We start from the raw sequence: 20,292 nt of genomic DNA on the forward strand, positions 1-20,292 counted from the left end.
AAACTGGCGCGAGTCAGAGTGGAGATAACGTTGGCCTACTGTGCTGTATTCACCTCGCCGATAATTTGTATGACTGTACTGAAGCCAGAGTGAGTGCTGGAAGCCTTGTTGTCTTGGCCAGGCGGACTGCTGCGGTGCTGGGATTCATTTATGCGAGAGGATAGTGTGTATCACACTGATTTCAGATGCTGCGTGTGTTTAAAGTGATGCTGATATCAGCTGTGGAGCTTATTTTGAGATCACGGAGAGACAGGGAGTACGTACATGGGAGTGCTTTCCTCGGCGTGATGTCCTGGAGGTCGTACCACAGCAAAGCCGTTCTGTGAGAGCGCACACACACACACACACACACACACACACAGACCTTGAATGTGAGAATCACACACAGTATCACCTTAACTAATTTTCTTAGGCAAAGTAATTTCACTTAGAAGTAATGTGCACACATCCCAACATAACTAGAACAGGTGCTTGGTCAAAAAATAAAAATTAAATAAATAAATAATATTGTCAGTTTTTTGCAAGTGACATGAATTTATGCCTCTGTATTTCTGATTTCTCCCGATATGGGGTTGAGAGGCTTGTCAGTCTGGTGTTACTTTTTTTGAAAATTAAAAAGGAGTTACTTTACTAGTTACTTGGAAAAAGTAATCTGATTTTGTAACTTGCGTTTCTTGCGTTACCCCAAAGCGTTGTAACAAGAATGTATTTATGTCTTGTAACAATTTAAAACCAACTGGAAAAAAAGGTAATAAAAGAACCAATAAATAATTCAAGCTAATTTCTTTCCTTATTTACTGGTTAACAAATTAGTTTAAAATATTGTTTTGCAATTATTGTTTAATTTTTAATTGATGTTTGCAGTGATATTTAATTTAACTCAATACAGGTGGCTGTTTTTAAGAGAGATTTATATATATATATATATATATATATATATATATATATTTTTTTTTTTTTTTTTTTTTTTTTTTTTTTTTGGATTAGCTGTGATTTTGTCATTTCATGCAACATTTCAGTTTTAGTGGGAACGGACAACACTGTAATCTGTTCATCGAGCCTGGCTTGGACACAGCAGGACAGTGATAAATGTGGCTTTATTTGCAAAAACACAATTTCCAGCTGAATGCTAAAACCTCGCCACACGCCGTCCCTTAGCTACCGCTAGCGAGAGGACTTCAAGTCTGCTAACAAATGGCGCTGCGTTCCTCACAGTTCACACTGGGCCGCCCGCAGCCTCATGATATTATTAACCTTCCTCGCTGCAGAGGATATTATTATATCCAGAGAAAAAGTGCGAAGCAGAGAATGAAATGTGTCTGGATTGCAGCTGGTGATAGTGGATGATGTAGGTGTATTGTGTTTTTCTGGGCAAGTTGAGGCTGAAGCAAGGGTTTCTGAATGCGATGATAGATGTATTTCAGTGTGTTATGTTATTGGGGTGGGCGGCAGCTCACTCAGGGTTAGGTTACGCTATGGAATGTTTGCATTATGTGAGTAGATTGTGTATTTTGGGTCACTTCCGGTGAGCTCTGAGGATGCCCCGGGTCACCTGACCCCAGACACACACACACACACACACACACTGGGGAGGCTACGGTTCGCCTCGCTACAATACAAACAAGGCTTATTCCTGCCACGGAAGAAAAATATGAAGAGGGTAATTGCTACTTTTTATCTTACGATTGCTCGTTTATATTCCGCGATTGCAAGTTTACATATATACTTTTCGTCTTGTAAATTACGTTCCAGTATTTTGGGGTTATTATGATATAACTTGATACTGTTTCTCAAAATTCTGACATTAAATGAGTTAAGTGAGTTTTTGTCTCACACTTCTGAAAAAAAAAAACAAAACGGCACTGTGAGAAAAAAAAAGGAAGAATTATGAAATAAGGGCCAAATATATATTTTTATATTATTACTCCCTGGCAAAAAGAAGCTTCTATGAGAATCACATCTTTGAAACGTATAATTGGCAGTCTACAATTTGATTGGATGAGTGTTAACCCCACGTATGTGACCGCCGAGTGTGTGAGAGAGTGTCAGTCTTACCCTCAGCTCTCCTGAAGCCACTTTAAACACCAGATCCACTACAGATCCCACGGCCAGACGAGCAGCACTGGACGAGTGCACTTCATTCCAGATAGTGTCACTGTCAACCTGGCAACACACAAACACAGCTCTGTTGAATTGAGAATGGAGATGATGCTGGAAAAAAAAACAACAACAACAAACAGACAACAACAAAAATAGTAATAAAAATAGTAATAATAGTTATATTAAGGTAGCCAGTTGAACCTATATATATATATATATATATATATATATATATATATATATATATATATATATATATATATATATATATATATATATATATATATAAAAGTTAAATATATATATATATATATATATATATATATATACATACACATAAAATTGTAAAATTTTTATAAACAAATAATAAAAAATCATAATAAAAATAAGCATATTACATTATATAAATATTTAAAAATATTAGTAAATATTACAATTACTCTAAAAACTATAGAAATTAATAATAAAAAAACACACACAGAAGAGTAAATTGTGTTGTGCATATTATATTATTAACAGATTGCTACTCTAGCCAAAAAATAAAAATTAATTACTTAAAATAAAAATGTATTACCCCCATGTCGTTCCTAACCTGTAAAAGCTTTGTTCGGTCTTGGAACAAAATGTAAGATATTTTGGATAAAAACCAGGAGACTTGTGACAATTAACGAACACTTTCAAGGTCCGAGAACGAACAAAGCTTTTAGTGGTTTGGAATGACATGGGGGTTAAGTGAATAACAATGAAATATTAATTTTTGGTAAAGTAACCCTTTAACATTTCATGAAAAGTCTTTGCTACCCACAAATCATTAGTCACATAGCAGTCAGTCCGGTTGTAATCTACTTGAAAAAAAATGTCTGAACTCACAATTTATATCAAATTAAGTTAGCGAACTCTAAATATACACGATCTTTTACGCTGATCTCCTCACGAACCCGCATCTGCGAGGAAAGGGGAAAGTCTCTGGTAGCAGCGTTTTCTCGCCGCTGACAGAAGCGAGACGTTTACTCAAGGGGACGGCAAACAGACACGGCACAGTACATGAAGCCTTCGCACCTTCGTTCCCAAACATCCTCTTTTGTGCCTTTCTCGTTCTCACAGAGGAGCTTGACTGCCGAGCAATCAGGAAGAGAAGACGACACACAAACCAACAGCATGGGCACAAAGAGGCCAGGGGCTCTTTTGACACTTAACGCACAACCCAAAGGACACGAGCATGCTGGGAGTATAGCTGCAGACAGGATGAGAGCGGGTGTTTATTCTGCGACACGAAAGGCAAATAGCGGTGGGAGAGACCTGGCTCGGAAAAGGGGGGCATTCCCAGAATGCTTAGAGACAGAAAACAGCCATTCATCAGGCACTACTGATTATGCTCACACACGTCTGCCCTACAGCCTGCAATTACAGCACAAATGAACACACACGTACACACAGGAACACACACACCAATACTTCAGCACTTAAATGGGGTCATGGGTAAAATAGGGAATAATTCATGAGGCATAAACTACCGGCTTCATAGATCAACAGGTGCTCAAAGAGCAGAATAACATCGCTTACATTTCAGGTTTGACACGAAGTGCCATTTTTAATTAATTGTGATATATATATTTTTGGGTTTATTTATTGTGCTGCGACAAGTGTCGCTGTTACTCTTGCTCATACCTGAAGATAGGGGAAAAAATTTGCCATAAATGTGAACTTAAATATGATAGCATGATTTACATAGAATTACATTACATGGGGAAATCTGAGCCATACACAGAGACCAAAATGACATATGAATTACATATTTTGTTACAAAGACATAATTTTATTTACAATTATATAAAAGCTTTATTTAAGCTTATTTTCATTCAATTTCATAACATAATTGTTAAAAAATAAATATATATAAATAAAATAAATAAAATAAATGTATAAATAAATAAATAAAAATATATATACACACACACATATGTCTTATTATATAATGCTGTTTTAAAACAATTTTTTTAATGTTTTACATTATTACATTATTCCCCAATGTGTCTTGTTAAAAACAGGACTAAAGGAATAAAATCCCCTTTTATTGTTATTTTTCCTATTCCTAAATAATGATTAAAAAAAGTAAAAAAGGCAATTATTTATTTATTTTTAGGTTGTAAATATGAAAAAGACAAATATCTGCAATGATATATATATATATATATATATATATATATATATATATATATATATATATATATATATATATATATATATATATATTTTTTTTTTTCAGTATAAAAATATTTGATATGTTTGAAATATTTAACCATATGCTACATTTGAACTAATGAAAGCAGGGTGTTTTTAAGTGGTGACTGTGTCAAAAAGTCTCTTGTATGTACATCCAATATCCATCAACCGACTGCCAATAAAACGTCTTTCTCTTCCACAACATCGCGCTCTACTTACAGTACGGTTTTCCAATAAACCACGTACAAACATTGAATTCATTTCTGTTAAAGTGCTCGAAACATCTTAGAGGAAGGAACATTAAGACAGCCTGCGTCTCTGCAACAGGAGGGGAAGCAGGCGAAATAAGAACTTAATGAAACAACAAGCTGGCAACAAGACGGCGAGAGGGAAGTGAGAAATCTGGAGAACCGCTGAGGCGCTCCGAAGGGGTTTACCAACCCTGGATCTCCCTCTCAGAATACATATCCTCCATCCTTTTATGAATTCAGCTTTTCAATGGCATGAGCGCTCAGGGGCGACGTTAAAAAAAAACAAAAAAAAATGGTCTTTTCAAGCTCGGCCAAGAATGACTTTGTCACGAATTACGAGCCTGTGGTGCATTTAAAACAGAGCAGAGAAACAGAGAAAGAGAAAAGCTAGGGAAATGAGAGAGAGTGAGCTAATGAAAGAGAGCAAGAGTGCATGATGAAGGAATTCTGTTTAGAAATAAAAGAGAGAGAGAGAGAGAGAGAGAGCTGAAAGATGTGAGATATAGAAATTCTAGAGAAAGTCTGGAGTTCAACTATGATGTCTACATAGGCAGCTCACTAAGTTTTGGAACAGAACCGCTATAAAAACGGCAAATAAATATAAACTCTTAAAGTGAATTTTTCAGTATTATTATTAGTTAAAATGAAAGCTTTAATGCATATCAGTGTTATTTTAGTTTCTTTAAGATACTACTATATTTTTTATCAATATTTAAAATTAGAAAATAATTGTATATATTGATTTCATGTTAACTTAAGTCGAAGTTTCCATGATTTTGTTGTGTTTTTGACATTTTTATTAATTGTTTTTTTCAATTTAAGTGACTTTAAGGTCCAAAGTATTATTATTAGTTCAAGTTAAAGCTTTAATGCATATCAGTCTTATTTTAGTTACTTTAGGATACTATTTTATTAATATTTAAAATTAGAATATAATTGTATATATTGATTTCATTTGAACTTAAGTCAAAGTTTCCATGATTTTGTTGTGTTTTTGACATTTTTATTCATTTTTTTTTTTAACTTAAGTCACTTTAAGGTCCAAAGTATTATTATTAGTTCAAGTTAAAGCTTTAATGCATATCAGTGTTATTTTAGTTACTTTAGGATACTATTTTATTAATATTTAAAATTAGTATATAATTGTATATATTGATTTCATTTTAACTTAAGTCAAAGTTTCCATGATTTTGTTGTGTTCTTGACATTTTATTAGTTGTTTTTTTAAATGTAAGTCACTTTAAGGTCCAATTCCCGCTTTTAATAAACCAGTCTGCCTCAGTAAACTACTAATTTGTTGTATTTTAATAGTAAGATGGTTGTCACTTTTAAGCACTGGGCCGAACTGGATATGTAGAAAATGCCCACGTAGAATATGTGCTTTGTAATTAATAATTAACAGCTAACTAGTTAGTAGCGAAAACCTGTCCCTATATTAAATCATTGCCATATATCTATATAGTTTTGAATAATTGAAAATAAAAGAAAATAAGAAATGCTGGCTTAACTAGTTTAAATAAAATAGGTTTATTTTTAAATTCTGTTTCACATTAATTTTATTTAAAGTAATGATTTTTTTTTTAGGTTTCAGTTTGTAAACTAAACTAACTCTGGCACAGATTTAATATACGTATATGTAGTAAAAAAACAACAACAAAAAAAAAAACATCAAAAGCCCACCCCAACATGCCCCATGGTGTAAAAGCAGTAGAAATTATTAAAGTGATGCAGACGCTGAGGTTTGGGGGCGCAGGTCTCAGGCGTGTTGGAATGAACAAGCACAGTTTATCTTCACCCTGACAGGCTAATTTTCGCTGTAGAGATGCAGGAAGACAACAATTTTGTTCCATTTCCATAAAAGAGTCCAGAGCCCTTCTGTTTCTCACCATTCAGCTCAAAAGACTGTGACTTCAGCCAGACAGGACCGCCTGCCATTTATCAGTCCCCCTCCAACGGCCCTGCCTGAGGTCACACCGTCAAACACACACACGCATACACATCCACCTCACTGCGTCTGGAAGTATGAAAACGAATCTATCACTATTATGGAAACTGTCTGGCTATTAATTGTCAGACAGATAATTGTGTTAAAGCTGTTTTGTATGGCGATTCACCTGAACAATACAGTCAGGTAAACACTGTTCACAAAACATAAATATCGTTTTATATACATATATTCTATTTCTAGTTCTGTTTGTTTGGTAAAATATTATTAACATTTTAAATATTTTTTTATATTAAAATATACTTTATTTATTCATGTGACGATATAAAATTGAAGTGCCATTACTACGATCTTCAGTGTCACATGACCCTTCAGAAATTATTCTAATATGCTGATTTGCTGAAAATGTGTATTTTTATTTAATGAATAAAAATTTCAGAAGAAGAATTGCTATTATATATATATATATATATATATATATATATATATATATATATATATAGAGAGAGAGAGAGAGAGACAGAGAGAGAGAGAGAGTTACACAACTATATTATAATATATATGTATAATATATAATAAGCAAACAAATAAGATTGTCCGATTAAACAGTTTTTTGAGCCAATATGTGCTTCCTTTTCGATAATATTTTGCTTCAGTAACAACAAATAGGACAATATATGGCCTAGATGCAACTATACTAAATGTAAAGTCTATTTCAAATGATGTATAAATTGACTTCTAGAAAAAAAATCTAAATACAAATCCCTAAAATGCAATATATTAATATTTAAATCTGTGATTTTGCACCAAAGCATCTGCCAGATGCATGAACATATATGCAATGTTAATGCAATGATTACACTATCCCAAACAGTCACGCTTTTGTGCAATGTTCGCGACAGGCCACAGAATAAGAAATAATTTCCCTTTGACGTACAGATGCACTGCATCGACGACAACACATTCTTTCACATGAATGGCTGAACCATCTCTCCATTCAGTACAGGAAACCATTCACGGTCTGTCTGAATCATTCACCTACACCAGATGGGGAGGGCATGAGGAGAATGAGAGAAGTGAGGATGAGTACTTCCTGTTCCAGAGCCGTGAAAGAGTGCGGCTGACACTGTCCACTCAGCACCGAAGAACAAGTCTATCCATTCATTCATCATCATCATCATCATCAGAGAATAGACACACACACACACACACACACACACACACACACGCACACAGCTTGTTTATAGAAAACATCTGGACACAATTACCCACTCGGCAGAGAGGAGAGCAACAGTTTTTGTTGCCGCTGGAGTTCGGGGGAGGGAGAACAAACAGGACCGTTATTTACACGCGGGAAAGAAAGAGAAACTCACCCCGATTCCTCCGCACGGCAGTCTCACGAACATGGGTGTCACTGAGCCTGATGAGAGACAGGGAGAAAGATCATCAAGAGTCACGTCAGGCCAGAAACTCACTTTAGGCCAGCAGTGTTTGTGCACCACTGTTTAGTAAAGAAGATGAATTTGGAGCACCACCAATATATAGCTAATTATGTTATTGTTTCATAAGTCAAAAAAAAAAAAAAAGTCTCAAAATAATTTTAAGAAAATATGTTTATTATTGCATTGTCTTTGCTGACTGCACAATCGTATGTCAACTGATTCAGAAACCGACAACTCTTCTTATCTGATTCTTTTAAGTGAATTAAAAACATAGTGCAACCAGTGACATTACATTCAAAATAATGACTCTAATGAAACAACCCTTCAAAACATCATTTTATTCACAAAGTTGCGAGTTGGTCCTTTTTATGAGCTGATTCTTTTTAAGTGAATCAAACTATACACGCAACCCGAACCAATGATTCTTTTAAGTGAATAAAAAGCACATGTATATTTAATTTCACACACTAAGGGCCAAATCTTTTTAGAAAATCAAAAACACAGCACAGTGCCATTTGATTCAAAAACAAATGAATCTCATGAGCCGATTCCTTTTAGTGAATCAAAAAATATACGTAGACGGTGTTGTATGATTCACAAAATCTTTTTAGTGAATCAAAAACATTACCAGTATCATTAGATTCAACTAATGTACTCTTTAGAGCAGCTTCTTTTGGATTCATTAAAAACACATCAATGAAGTTTGATCAACAAACGCCTCTTATTATCTTTAGAGAATCAAAAAGTGCCACCATTAGGGTTTGATTCATGAACCAATGACCCTTATAAGCAGATTCTTTTCATTACTCAAAAAGACTCACAAACAGTTTGAATCAGTCTAAACAAATATTTCACTACATGAACTCCATTAAATCCACCGATCGTGTCAGTTACTGAATTATGGTAACGTACGGATCACTTAAAGCAAGAATTAATCTTAATAATTCTTCAAACCCAATTTTATACTAGCGATTTGTCTGCTGCACAGAAATGCATGCTTACTGTACATGCTGCTGTGATACTATAACCTAAGCATAAACTTCACATAAACACAAGAACACACAAAACAAAACCTGAGATGTAAAGCAAGGGTGAAAGACGTCAATCAGATGCATATGAAAATAGACAAAAAATTAAAAATAAGCACAGATGGACCACCAACCCCGAACAAAATGACCACAATGACCGTCCTCGACTATATTACTGCACAAACACGCATGCGATAATCCAACGTTTCTAAATGAGGCACAGCATCTATTGATTAAAATTGCCCTATTTTTCAAACCAATCGTGCTTATGAAGCAACACATTGTTGCAAGATCAAAAAAGCCTGTTGAACAAACCGACCCAATCAGATAGGAAAGGTAGAAACTTGTCGTCTCTGTATCAGACGAGTGTGAAATATCCCCGCGTGTGCACGTGCGTGCGTGTGTGTGTGTGTGAACGGGCATGTCGTTTAAGCATGTGTTTGATCGCTGCATGAGGGGGCCGGTGCTGAAGTCATGGAAAACTGCATGTGTGGTTGTTATTGGCAGAGAGGTGACGGCCTTGATGGACAGCTCAGGGGCAAACTCAGATCAAGGCCGTGACTGATGAAAGCAGAGAGTGGGCTGACGGAGGGGAACGCAAGGGAGTTTGGGATGGGGAGGGAACGACAACGGGTCGAAAAAAAAAAAGAGAAAGAAATGAAACGAATTGCAGAATTTTGGAAACATGCTGTAAGGCGGATCTGGCTGCAGAAGCGTAAATAATGTGGATAATTGCAGAGGTCCAGGCGAAGCTTCACAGGCTAATAACTGAGAAGGACAACGCGGGCTCCAACTGTCGCAGAGAGGGGAATACAACAATGCGCTCATTCACAAAACTCAGTCAGATTCAGTCGGTGATGTAGTGAGGTGTGTGTGTGTGTGTGTGTGTACATGCTTGCTCTTACTGTCCAGTTTCTGTCTGAGAGGGTTGGTTCCGTAAAGCAGCACATGGGCTTCAGTGTGGACCGTCTGAAGCTCCTCCAGAGTGGCTTTCCTGCCTCGAATGCACTGCAAAAAAAAGAAAGAATTATAATGCATGAATCAGTTTGACGTGGATTGAGTAAAGGCTGTGAGTTTCAGTCTGCAACACTATTTTATGTAGCGACAGACTGATAGTAATTGGAGGAAATATCTTTAAGATTTATGCATTTAGTCAAAATACTGGGTAAAACTATTCAGTCATTGTTCTTAACGGTGAACTAATATTCAAATGTTTGGCATCTGTAAGATTTATTATTATTATTTGTTTTAATGTTTTGTCTTTTATGCCCAATAAAGCTGCATTTATTTGATCAAAAATACAAGAACAACGGTAATATTGTAAATGTTTAAACAATTTAAAACAGCTTTTGTCCTATATATATATATTCTATTATTTTCAATTCTGAAATAATGCTGAAAATTCAACTTTGCTATCACACACACACAAAAACAATATATATATATATATATATATATATATATATATATATATATATATATATATATATATATATATATTTTTTTTTTTTTTTTTGTGTGTGTGTGATAGCAAAGTTGAATTTTCAGCATTATTTAAAGTTAAAAGTTAAAAAGTTAAAAATATTTGTACAAGTACAAGTCTTGACGGTCACTTTTTATCAGTTTGATGAATAGAAAGATTAACTTAGTGAATACTTACTTTATAGCTATACTACTTATAACACACACATGTTTCACGCATGTTTTTATGTTTCTAAACCCTTCTCCAAGACAGTTGCATCCTTACTAAATAAGCATTTATTCAGAATCTCAAAACTCATTTAAACAAGCTGAAAATGCAAATGATTTTCGAATCTCTCTAAAACATGGATTAACTAACTCATGCATGTAAAGCACACTTTCTACATTTTTATACACAGAAAACAACTGCGTACAAATATAGCCTTTCTGAACAACCTATGAATAATAATGTGTTAAAAAGGAAAAAAAACAGTGTCCTTAAAAAACCTGCCCTGCAGAGTTGAGCTCACCAACACTAATTAAACAAATCTGAACCAACTAATCAAGGTCCTCAGACCTCTACTAACTTCCAAAGTAGTGTGTTGGAGTTCTCCACGAACAGGTCTAGGTCATGTCTAATTTTTTCCATCGCCTGTTATTATTAGTTTGTTGACTGGAATGTTTTGGCAAGGCATATTTCATTGACTTCAAAATCGGCAGCCGTATCGAATGCACCGCTATCCTGCCCCCCTCTGAAGTCTTTAGCTGTCTGAGCGGAGCTGAACCAGACCCTCCGTCCAACCTCCCGCTCCAAACCGGGCCCCACATGCCTCTAGAACAAAGCTGCCGGCCCTCGGAGGTGCCGGAGCTGCTGGATTTGCAATAATGTCATTTTCCCTTTTTTAATAGCTCTGGCCTCCGAGGCACAAACCATCCGAGAGGGAGGGCGGACCTGCCCACCTGTGGAAGCGCTCTGAGGTGACACCTGCAACAGGACGTACTACCTCTCAGATTTAACAGCAGGGGCAGTTAAAGAGGGGCCCTCGGGGGCCCGGCGCTGGCTGGCGGCAGCTTAAAACAACCCCGCGCTCTTTAAGGGCCCCCCTGCTGTAGATTAGGGGGTATTAGAGTCATGACTGCCTTTAATTGAGGCCCAATTCACTGTTTCCATCTCCCAGAACAATAAACATCCCCACCAAGGAGCGAACGTAGGCGAGAGAGCGAGCACGCCGGCCGTGCCATTGTCGTGCTTGTTTACTTGTTTGTTTGGAGGAAAACAGAGACTGCAGCTACGCGACTGACTCTAACAAGCCTGACGCAATGGAGCCAGCGTGGCAGGAGAGATTAGATTCAGCGAGAGCCATTAGGCACCGGCGATCAGAGCCCCAGATGATGAGAGAGCTCAGGAATTGCCCTCAGCAGGTGGAGGCAGAGATAAGCAGGCACAGACCGCTTCTCTGCCCTGATTTCGGGGGGTGGGGGGGGCGGATTTAAGCATCGCAAAATGCGGTAAACGGGGGAAAATAATGTTAAAGCTATAGCTTAGCGTATACGTTTAGACGCATATGCAGTATGTACCTGCGCGCGTGGATTGTTTGGTGCATTTAGCATTAAATGAAGAACTACACGAATGTTTTAAAATTCTCGGGTCAGGTTTGTTTGTGTAGGAAACGAATACTTTTGTTGAGCAATGTTGCGAGTTTATAATGACGTTTATAATGTTTAAAAAAAATACATATTTTCCAAAAAAATGCTGTTCTTTCGAACCGTTCACCAGTGTCTTGAAAATAAAAAAAATCACGGTTTTGACAAAACTATTAACCAGTTTCCAACTTTGATGATGATAAGCAATGAGCAGCAAATGATTTCTGAAAGCTGCGTCACTGAAGAAAGTTCAGCTTTGCATCACAGGAATAAGTGACATCTTAAAACATATTCACGTTTTTGATCGAATAGTGATCATAAGAGACTCCAAAACATTTTTAAAAATCTTACTAAGCCTAAATGAATACAAAAGTCAAAAGCTGCTGCTTCCATTAAATAATGAGATGCTCTTAGGATTATTTTTTTAGGTTATTAGGTTTTGAACAAACCTGTTGTGTTCATGTAGCTTAAATGCTACTGTCATCTACGGAAAAATGGGACAAACCGAAGGCAAACACATTATGATGTTTTTCTTTTTTTCTTTTTCCAATTTGTAATAAAAACTTGCGAAACTGTAAAAAGGCAAACATTCCCCTGCTGATCCACACTGTAATCCCCCAGCACTTCCTCTGTTCTCTCCTGCTTCAATTTTTCCTCGAACACACTCGAAACAATCTCACACCCCCTTTTCCTTTGAGCAAAACTCTTTGGTTTATTCATAAAGTTTCCTCAAAGGGAGCGTGTGGCTGTGTTTGTGATGGCTGAACAGCGCCCTCTACAGACCCTAAAAATATCCTTCACCCTGCCACAGTAACCAGCCTAAACACCACTTAAAAGAATGGTTTACCCAAAAATGAAAATGACGGCATTTTTTTACTTACAAAAAAATTAATCCTGGCCCTTCCGAGCTTGGTAATGCTCGTGGATAGCAGCTATTATTTTGATTATTGGGGAAAGCCGTGATTTTCATTTTTGGGCGAACTATTCCTTTAAATGCGCTTGGATTACATCATGCGGCTGCTGAAAGTGCTGATGTGTCACAAACGGAGAGACGTGGGTGAACGGGTTACCTCACACTGTCCGCGCAGCCCCGTCTCCTGCAGTCGTGACCAGATGCTCTGGATGCGCCCGGCGTGTTCGGGGTGGATGTTACTGTTTCCACACATGCACTGGTGTTTCTGCATCAGGGTGTCGTACACCAGACCTGTAAGGCACGGATACGCATTTAAAGAGGGCTGCAAACACTTTTACATCAAGGTAATATCCCGAGGCTTAGCTGTTTTTAGCTGGTAAATAACGCGGACTGACCGGTGGTAAAGCGCGGTTTGGCTGGAGGTTCCTGCACCACAATAGGAAAGGTTGCAGAGGCCGGGGATGATTGTGCTCTGGACAGGGGCCGATGGCCTGGGAAGGTCACAGACAGACCGGCCGCTTCCATAGATGCCTGATAGTTCCTCAGCTGATGGATCCTCTGTTGCTCCAAGAGGAGAGCTTGCTGCTCGGAGAAAACAACGGAAGCTTAGCTTGCAATACACGAAGTCAATGTGCTAAAATTAACATACATGTCTTTATATGAAAGTTTCATAGTTCATAAAATAAAACAGTGCTTTTAGGCACCCTGTAGTTACACAAATAACCAGCAGGTGGCACTCAATACATTGCAAACCACCAGCAAGAGCGTTACATGTAGAAAATGCTCGTATATGATAAATGCAGAAAAAGAAAATTTTCACTTATTATGCTTATTCATGTAAGAGTGCTTAATAATGCCATAAAGCTTAGCGTTTAGCTCTTTGAGACCATGCTTTAAAGAAAAAAAAACATTAATTTAAAATGTAATTTACTCCTGTGATGAAAATAAAAAAAAAGTGTTAATTACTCCAGCTTTCAATGCAATAATAAAAAACTCATTTTTAAATGCTAACGTGATTCTCAAGGAATGTTTCTTATTATTATTAATGCCGAACGCTATGCTGTTGAATTTTTTAAGACTCTTCGATGAACAGAAAGTTCAAAGAACAACATTCATTTGAAACCGAAATCTATTATAAATGTCTTTTCTGTCACAACTGATTAGTTCGATGCATCCTTGCCAAATAAAAGTATTCATTGAAAAAGTCTAAAAATACTTAAGGCACTTTTGAACAGCATTGTGCATTCCCATCTCTTCTCGGAAAATTCGCTTTTTATCCATTGAATATTTACTTGGTTATGTCTAAAACCGACTTGATTTATTCTTGATCATTAGAAGCGATGCCATGGTGTCTTGGAAGCTGGTCTGAAACCTTTGGAGGTTTCTTCATACATAAACACTGCCTGTTAATTGGCAGCTACCCTCAGTTTTGGACACAGCGTTCATTAGCTGATGAATATTTCAGTTTGATTGCAGGAACATGCACCCCTGCTGCCCATTAAGAAGAAAAAGAGCTGAACCTAAATGATCTCGTCCGGCACAAGTGCCCACCTCCTGTTCATTTTTAAAAAGCAGCGATTAAGCGTTGAGGTCCTGCGGTTGCATTAAACACTTCTGAATAGTGAAGAAATGCACTGATTTCTCAGGTATCGCATAAATAAACCCTTACTGAGCATTTCATGTAAATAAAAGACTTTTTTGTATTAAGTCTAAGCTCTGTTTTCACGGGAATAAACTACATTTTAAATATACTCAACAATTATGTTAAATCGTAATAACATTTGACAGTATTACTTTGTTTTCTAATCTATTTATTAATCAAATAAATCCAGACTTCTGGACGCCAAGCTTCTCGACGGAAGTGTATTTTTGTGTAAATTAATATTAAAATTGTCATTTGTCACTCAATTAAATGCATTTTAATGAAACAAGCATGTTAGCTAGCACAGTTGGTCTATTTGTATTTTACATAAACCACTATTTTTTTTTTTTGGCAGCTTTAAGCAAAATTAATGCAATGCTTCCAGCTGTGTAAGCGGCAGAAATGCGCAGTATCTTGTCGGGACAGATCGTTCTTAAGACTTAATGACCCCTTTTTTTTTTTCAGGGTCTCTGACTCTTTGCTGCCTCCTTCTGGTGCTCAGTGTTCGTGGCTTTGTCCCGTGCCATTCACAGAAACAGAGACAGAGCCCTCACCTGTCTGAAGAGCAGCTCTTCCTCGGCTTGCCTCTCTCTTTGCTGGAACTCTTCATCCTGCTCATCGGGAGGTTCCTGTTTGATGGTGACCCCGTGAGGAAGAGCCTCCGTGGAGTCGCCCAGGCCCTGGTGCTCCCTCAGCTCCTCCTCCGTCTCCTCCGGGTGGCTCTCGTGCTGACGGCCCGGCTCGTTCGGCTTAGCCATCATCTGAGAGAAACACACCGAAATCACCATCGACTCAACTGATGAAGCAGACTACTGAACTACTGAATCCCACCTCACAGTTTTTAAATATACTATATTGCAATAATTTCACATTCAGTTCATCGTATTTTTTAACGATTTGTTTAATGGCAGAAGACACTGTGTGTAATGATTTTGAAAATACAGCTTTGTCATGACAGGATAAATCACATTTTAAAAAATATATTAAAACAGAAAAGTTATAATGACTCCATTTGTGATCAAATAAATTCAGCTAAACAGACTAAACAGCTGCAAAATCATGCCAACTGAAACTGACACACACACACACACACACACACACATATATATATATATATATATATATATATATATATATATATATGATATATATATAGTGAATATATGAATAAATACACACGCACTTTTACTTTACACACACACACACACACACACACACACACACACACACACACATATATATATATATATATATATTTACACACACACACACACACACACACATAATATATAATACTGTCATACATATATTATATAACAATAAACATTATTATATTGTAGTGTAGCTAACTATTTAATAACTACAAAACAACCCTAACATAACATAAAACCATCCCCATTTTCTTTATTAAATACACATTTAAAAAAAACAATTAATATCTTGGTTTATTCAGGATTACATCACAGGTCGTGGTTGTGAATGCTGACTAACAAAACAGGGCTTCATGAGAAAAGAACTTAGGACCTCTGCAACACACACAGATCTAGTGTCAAAAAAAAATACAGAGTCGAAGCTACAGTTGCATTAAACAACACTTTCGGCACAACGGGAATAAAAGAAACTGTCCTCCTGGCTCAGGTTCATGCTGTGACAGCTGTGTCTAACCCCATCACTGTGGCAATGACAGCTCTTGCCCCGCCTTAACCCACGCACACACACACATACACACACGCACACACACACAGCCCCCTGGCAATGTGCCGAGGGAACATAATTGACGTCAGAGCGCTCAGCAATTGCCTCATCCCTGCGCTTCATTCCAAACAAGCTTTTCTTTTTTTCTAAATTCTCCTCTTTGTTTCTCCCCCCCCCGTCCTCACCTCAGCTCCATCTCCCCCTTCAGCGCAGTGAACGCGTACCAGCGTACCCGGATGCTCATGCCAGGTAAATTACACATTACATTTCTTTGTAAAATGAATCAGTCAAAGCCAAAATGACAGGAATAATCCAAAACTTCATACCAGAAGCCGTTTAAAAGCTGAAAAACTTCCCAAAAACGTCAATCCCCCCCCCCCGGTCTTTTTTGTCGCAAAAGCTTAATAATTAGGCCTAAAACATCGGCGGTTGTTCGCAGAGTCAGACCTTCTCTTAGCGACAGTGACTCCGCACGCAAGCTTGACAGGTGTGGCTTGGCTCATGAATATTAATTAGGTGATTTGAATTCTGTCATCGTTTGCCCACCCACACATCAGTCCACTGGCGAGCAAAGGCTGTCGAGCTCCAAAAGCGAGTCATAAAAGTAGCCTTGCGTGCTATTTTGGGGGTTTTCTGTAGTAAAACGTTAACTTGAACGAAGACGAGGAAACAAGCTTGGCTTACAACAACGATTTATAGTCAATTACGCCAAATATTTCGGTTTTTAATGTCTCATTTTCATATGCCAAAATGTAATATATGCATATTTAAACCACACAAATGAGGAATCAAAAGTACAACTGGGGAGGGAGTTTTTACTTCATTGAAAAAATGTGAGAAAACATCAAAAGAAGATATTTCTAGGTATGCTGGTAACCAACTGCTGTTGGTAAACGGTAGCCAAACTGTTTCATTTCCAACATGCTTCAAAATATCTTCTGCTTTGTTCGACGGAAGAACGAAACTCTTATTTCACTCAAACTATTTTATTCCATCACCGACCACCTGTTCCAAACCTGTACGAATTTCGTAGTTTTTTTGAAAAATGTTGGCAACCAAAGAGCTGACGGTAGCCACTGACTCCTACAGCACTGAAAAAAACCACTTTGGAAATCAATGGCTACCGGTAACAGCTACATTCTTAAAAATATCTTCTTGCGCCTTCAAGAAAGATAATTGTAACAAGTGACTATCCCTTTAACGTTTCGCCACGTTTCAATCCGCGTCTCAAACGAAATCCACAGATATGCAGAAATCCACTGATTCGCAACATATGTCTCCTCGTATCTCCCCCGTGAACTTTAAAAACACAGAAATGGAATCGCATCTAAACGGCGTAAATGCTTGGGAAGCATTAAATTCCTCTGACATCTGCCGAGCAGAGGCAGTATTCCCGGAAGCCCGGAGTGCAGCGCTGAGGTGATCCACACCCGGTGAGCTCATTCGGACGTGCTTGTGTGCAGGCATGGATTAACCCCATAACTAATCTATAATGCACAACTGCGGTGGTGAGAGCACAGGCATTAGAAACAAACCGAAAACCCTGTAGGATAATGGCTCGACACGAGTAATCTCCGCAGACCTCACCGCACACTCCATGGGCAAACACGAGGAGCGATAAAACGTAGCGCAGCAAGTACTTTTCTCATTCATTTTCTCTATAGGGATTTACAATTCTTCAATGAAATGAACTCGACTAGCTTTTAGCCGAATTGTAAACTTCATTCAGAAGCAATTAAATACGTGGAAATAAAAGTATGAAAATACACACGAGGATGCAAGACACCAATGCGGAACATGGCACAATGAAAATATTTATAGTACAAAAGAATTGCATTTTTTTATGCGTCTGAAACGCTCAGATACCTGAGTATACATTATAAAAGTAGTGTAGGAAGACGATCGGTGTGTTTAAGAAATCTGGTGTTAATGAAATTTAATACAAAGACGCAATCAATAGTTAAAACTGTCTTTGAAAGCAGTAATATCTATTTAAAAGCAGTTCTTAGAAACTTTATATTCGTCAGAGCACTACTGTTTTCAACATTTTCATTATTATCATCATTATTAAATCAGCACATTAGAATAATTTAGGAAATGTGACACTAAAGACCGATGTAATGATGCTGAAAAATTACATTTAATCAAATAGAAAACTGTTTTTTTGAATTGTAATAATATTTCAAAATAATACTTTTTACTGTATTTTTTTAATGAAATAAATGCAGCCGTGGTGAGAAAAGCCAAAAACCAGACATGTTGAAAAAAATCTTACCGAACCTTTCGAATTAATTGTATTAATTAATGATCGAGAAAACTTTATTTCTGAAACTTAGAAAATACATAAACAGATGAAATTAAAACTGATCGGTATTTTGAAACGCGACAAACAGACAAATTTGTTTTCGCAACATCCTGTTTAATTGCCATTCTATCCAAAGATTCGGTCTGGGTCTGCTCGTGATTGCAGTCCCACGCAAACACACACACACACACAGAAACAAGTGGAGCGCTTCCGGTATGACCATATAAGGCAGGTATATCCTGCTGGTTGCCATGGTGATTAAGGGAGCTAAAGACAGACAGAGTGCTGTACCTTGCTGATGTGGAGCTGCTGCTGCTGGAACTGTTGCTTGTGTTTTTCCAGGAACTGCTGGTGTTGCTGTTGAACCACCAGCTGTTGCAGAGCCTGGGCATTCTGGGGTAGGGGGGCCGACTGCGTGCGCCCGAGGGGCCGATGCTGCCGGAGCTTGTGGATGGGATGCGACTGCAGGGACACGCCCCCCAGGCCTGGGGACACAACACATGGGCTCTGGGTTACACAGCAGATTCTAGTTAGCACTCGGCCCTGAACTAATTAACACCTCGCCTGCTTTGGCTCTCGGGGGGTTAAGTTTCCCGAACACACGGCTGAGGATTTAAGCATATCTCATGTCTCATGCCCACAGATAGCTCAAAAAGCATCTAATGCTCAACGAACATAAAACTGACAAGATCCTTCTCAAAAAGCGTTTAACCATTTCAAACTTAACATGCTGCCCGAAATTTGGATCTAATGGGTCAAAATGTGTAAAACAAAAAGATGCAAAAAAGCAAAAGCTTAAAAATATATATATTATACACACAATCCATATACTATATATTCATGAATTTTATAGAAGATTTTGATGATAACATGATACATTAAAAATTTCACAGAATTCTATTAATAAAATTATATTAATAAAAACACGCATACATTGTGCATAAAATAAAATTTTTAAAAATTATATATTGTGATATATGTTTCTAATTCATCTTTGTTAATAAATTAAATAATTCAATATAAATAATTTAAAAAACATTTTTGAAAGAGAACTACAGAAATACATAAGAAATACATATAAAATACATAACACAATACATTATATACTAGTTGTACTTAATTATACAAAAATAAAATGTTATAAAATTATATAAACATGTATATAAAATCTCTCTCTCTCTATATATATATACATATATATATATATATATATATATATATATATATACATACATATATATATATATATATATATATATATATATATATATATGTATATATATATATGTGTGTGTGTGTATATATATATATATATATATATATATATATATATATATATATATATATATATATATATATATATATATATATATATATATATATATATATATATATATATATATATATATATATATATATATATATATATATATATATATATATATATATATATATATATATATATATATAGAGAGAGAGAGATTTTATATACATGTTTATATAATTTTATAACATTTTATTTATATATATATATATATATATATATATATATATATATATATATATATATATATATATATATATATATATATATATATATATATATATACACACACACACACACATATATACACATATACATA

At 36.5% G+C, this 20,292-nt stretch overlaps 1 protein-coding gene across 3 annotated transcripts in view; it reads right to left on the reverse strand.

Moving 5' to 3' along the window:
* hdac4 (histone deacetylase 4) overlaps positions 1 to 20,292 on the reverse strand; it is a 238,410-nt gene that overhangs the window by 40,137 nt on the left and 177,981 nt on the right. For all 3 annotated transcript variants that reach the window (XM_043249636.1, XM_043249637.1, XM_043249638.1), the window contains 8 exons: positions 18,941 to 19,134; positions 15,204 to 15,410; positions 13,403 to 13,589; positions 13,165 to 13,298; positions 9,895 to 9,997; positions 7,893 to 7,939; positions 2,056 to 2,163; positions 265 to 320 (listed from right to left, as the gene is read on the reverse strand). In XM_043249636.1, the coding sequence (XP_043105571.1) occupies positions 265 to 320; positions 2,056 to 2,163; positions 7,893 to 7,939; positions 9,895 to 9,997; positions 13,165 to 13,298; positions 13,403 to 13,589; positions 15,204 to 15,410; positions 18,941 to 19,134 (1,036 nt within the window). The remainder of the gene's footprint in view (positions 1 to 264; positions 321 to 2,055; positions 2,164 to 7,892; positions 7,940 to 9,894; positions 9,998 to 13,164; positions 13,299 to 13,402; positions 13,590 to 15,203; positions 15,411 to 18,940; positions 19,135 to 20,292) is intronic.

This window comes from Puntigrus tetrazona, chromosome 9, assembly GCF_018831695.1.
Source record: "Puntigrus tetrazona isolate hp1 chromosome 9, ASM1883169v1, whole genome shotgun sequence".
Lineage (NCBI taxonomy): Eukaryota > Metazoa > Chordata > Actinopteri > Cypriniformes > Cyprinidae > Puntigrus > Puntigrus tetrazona.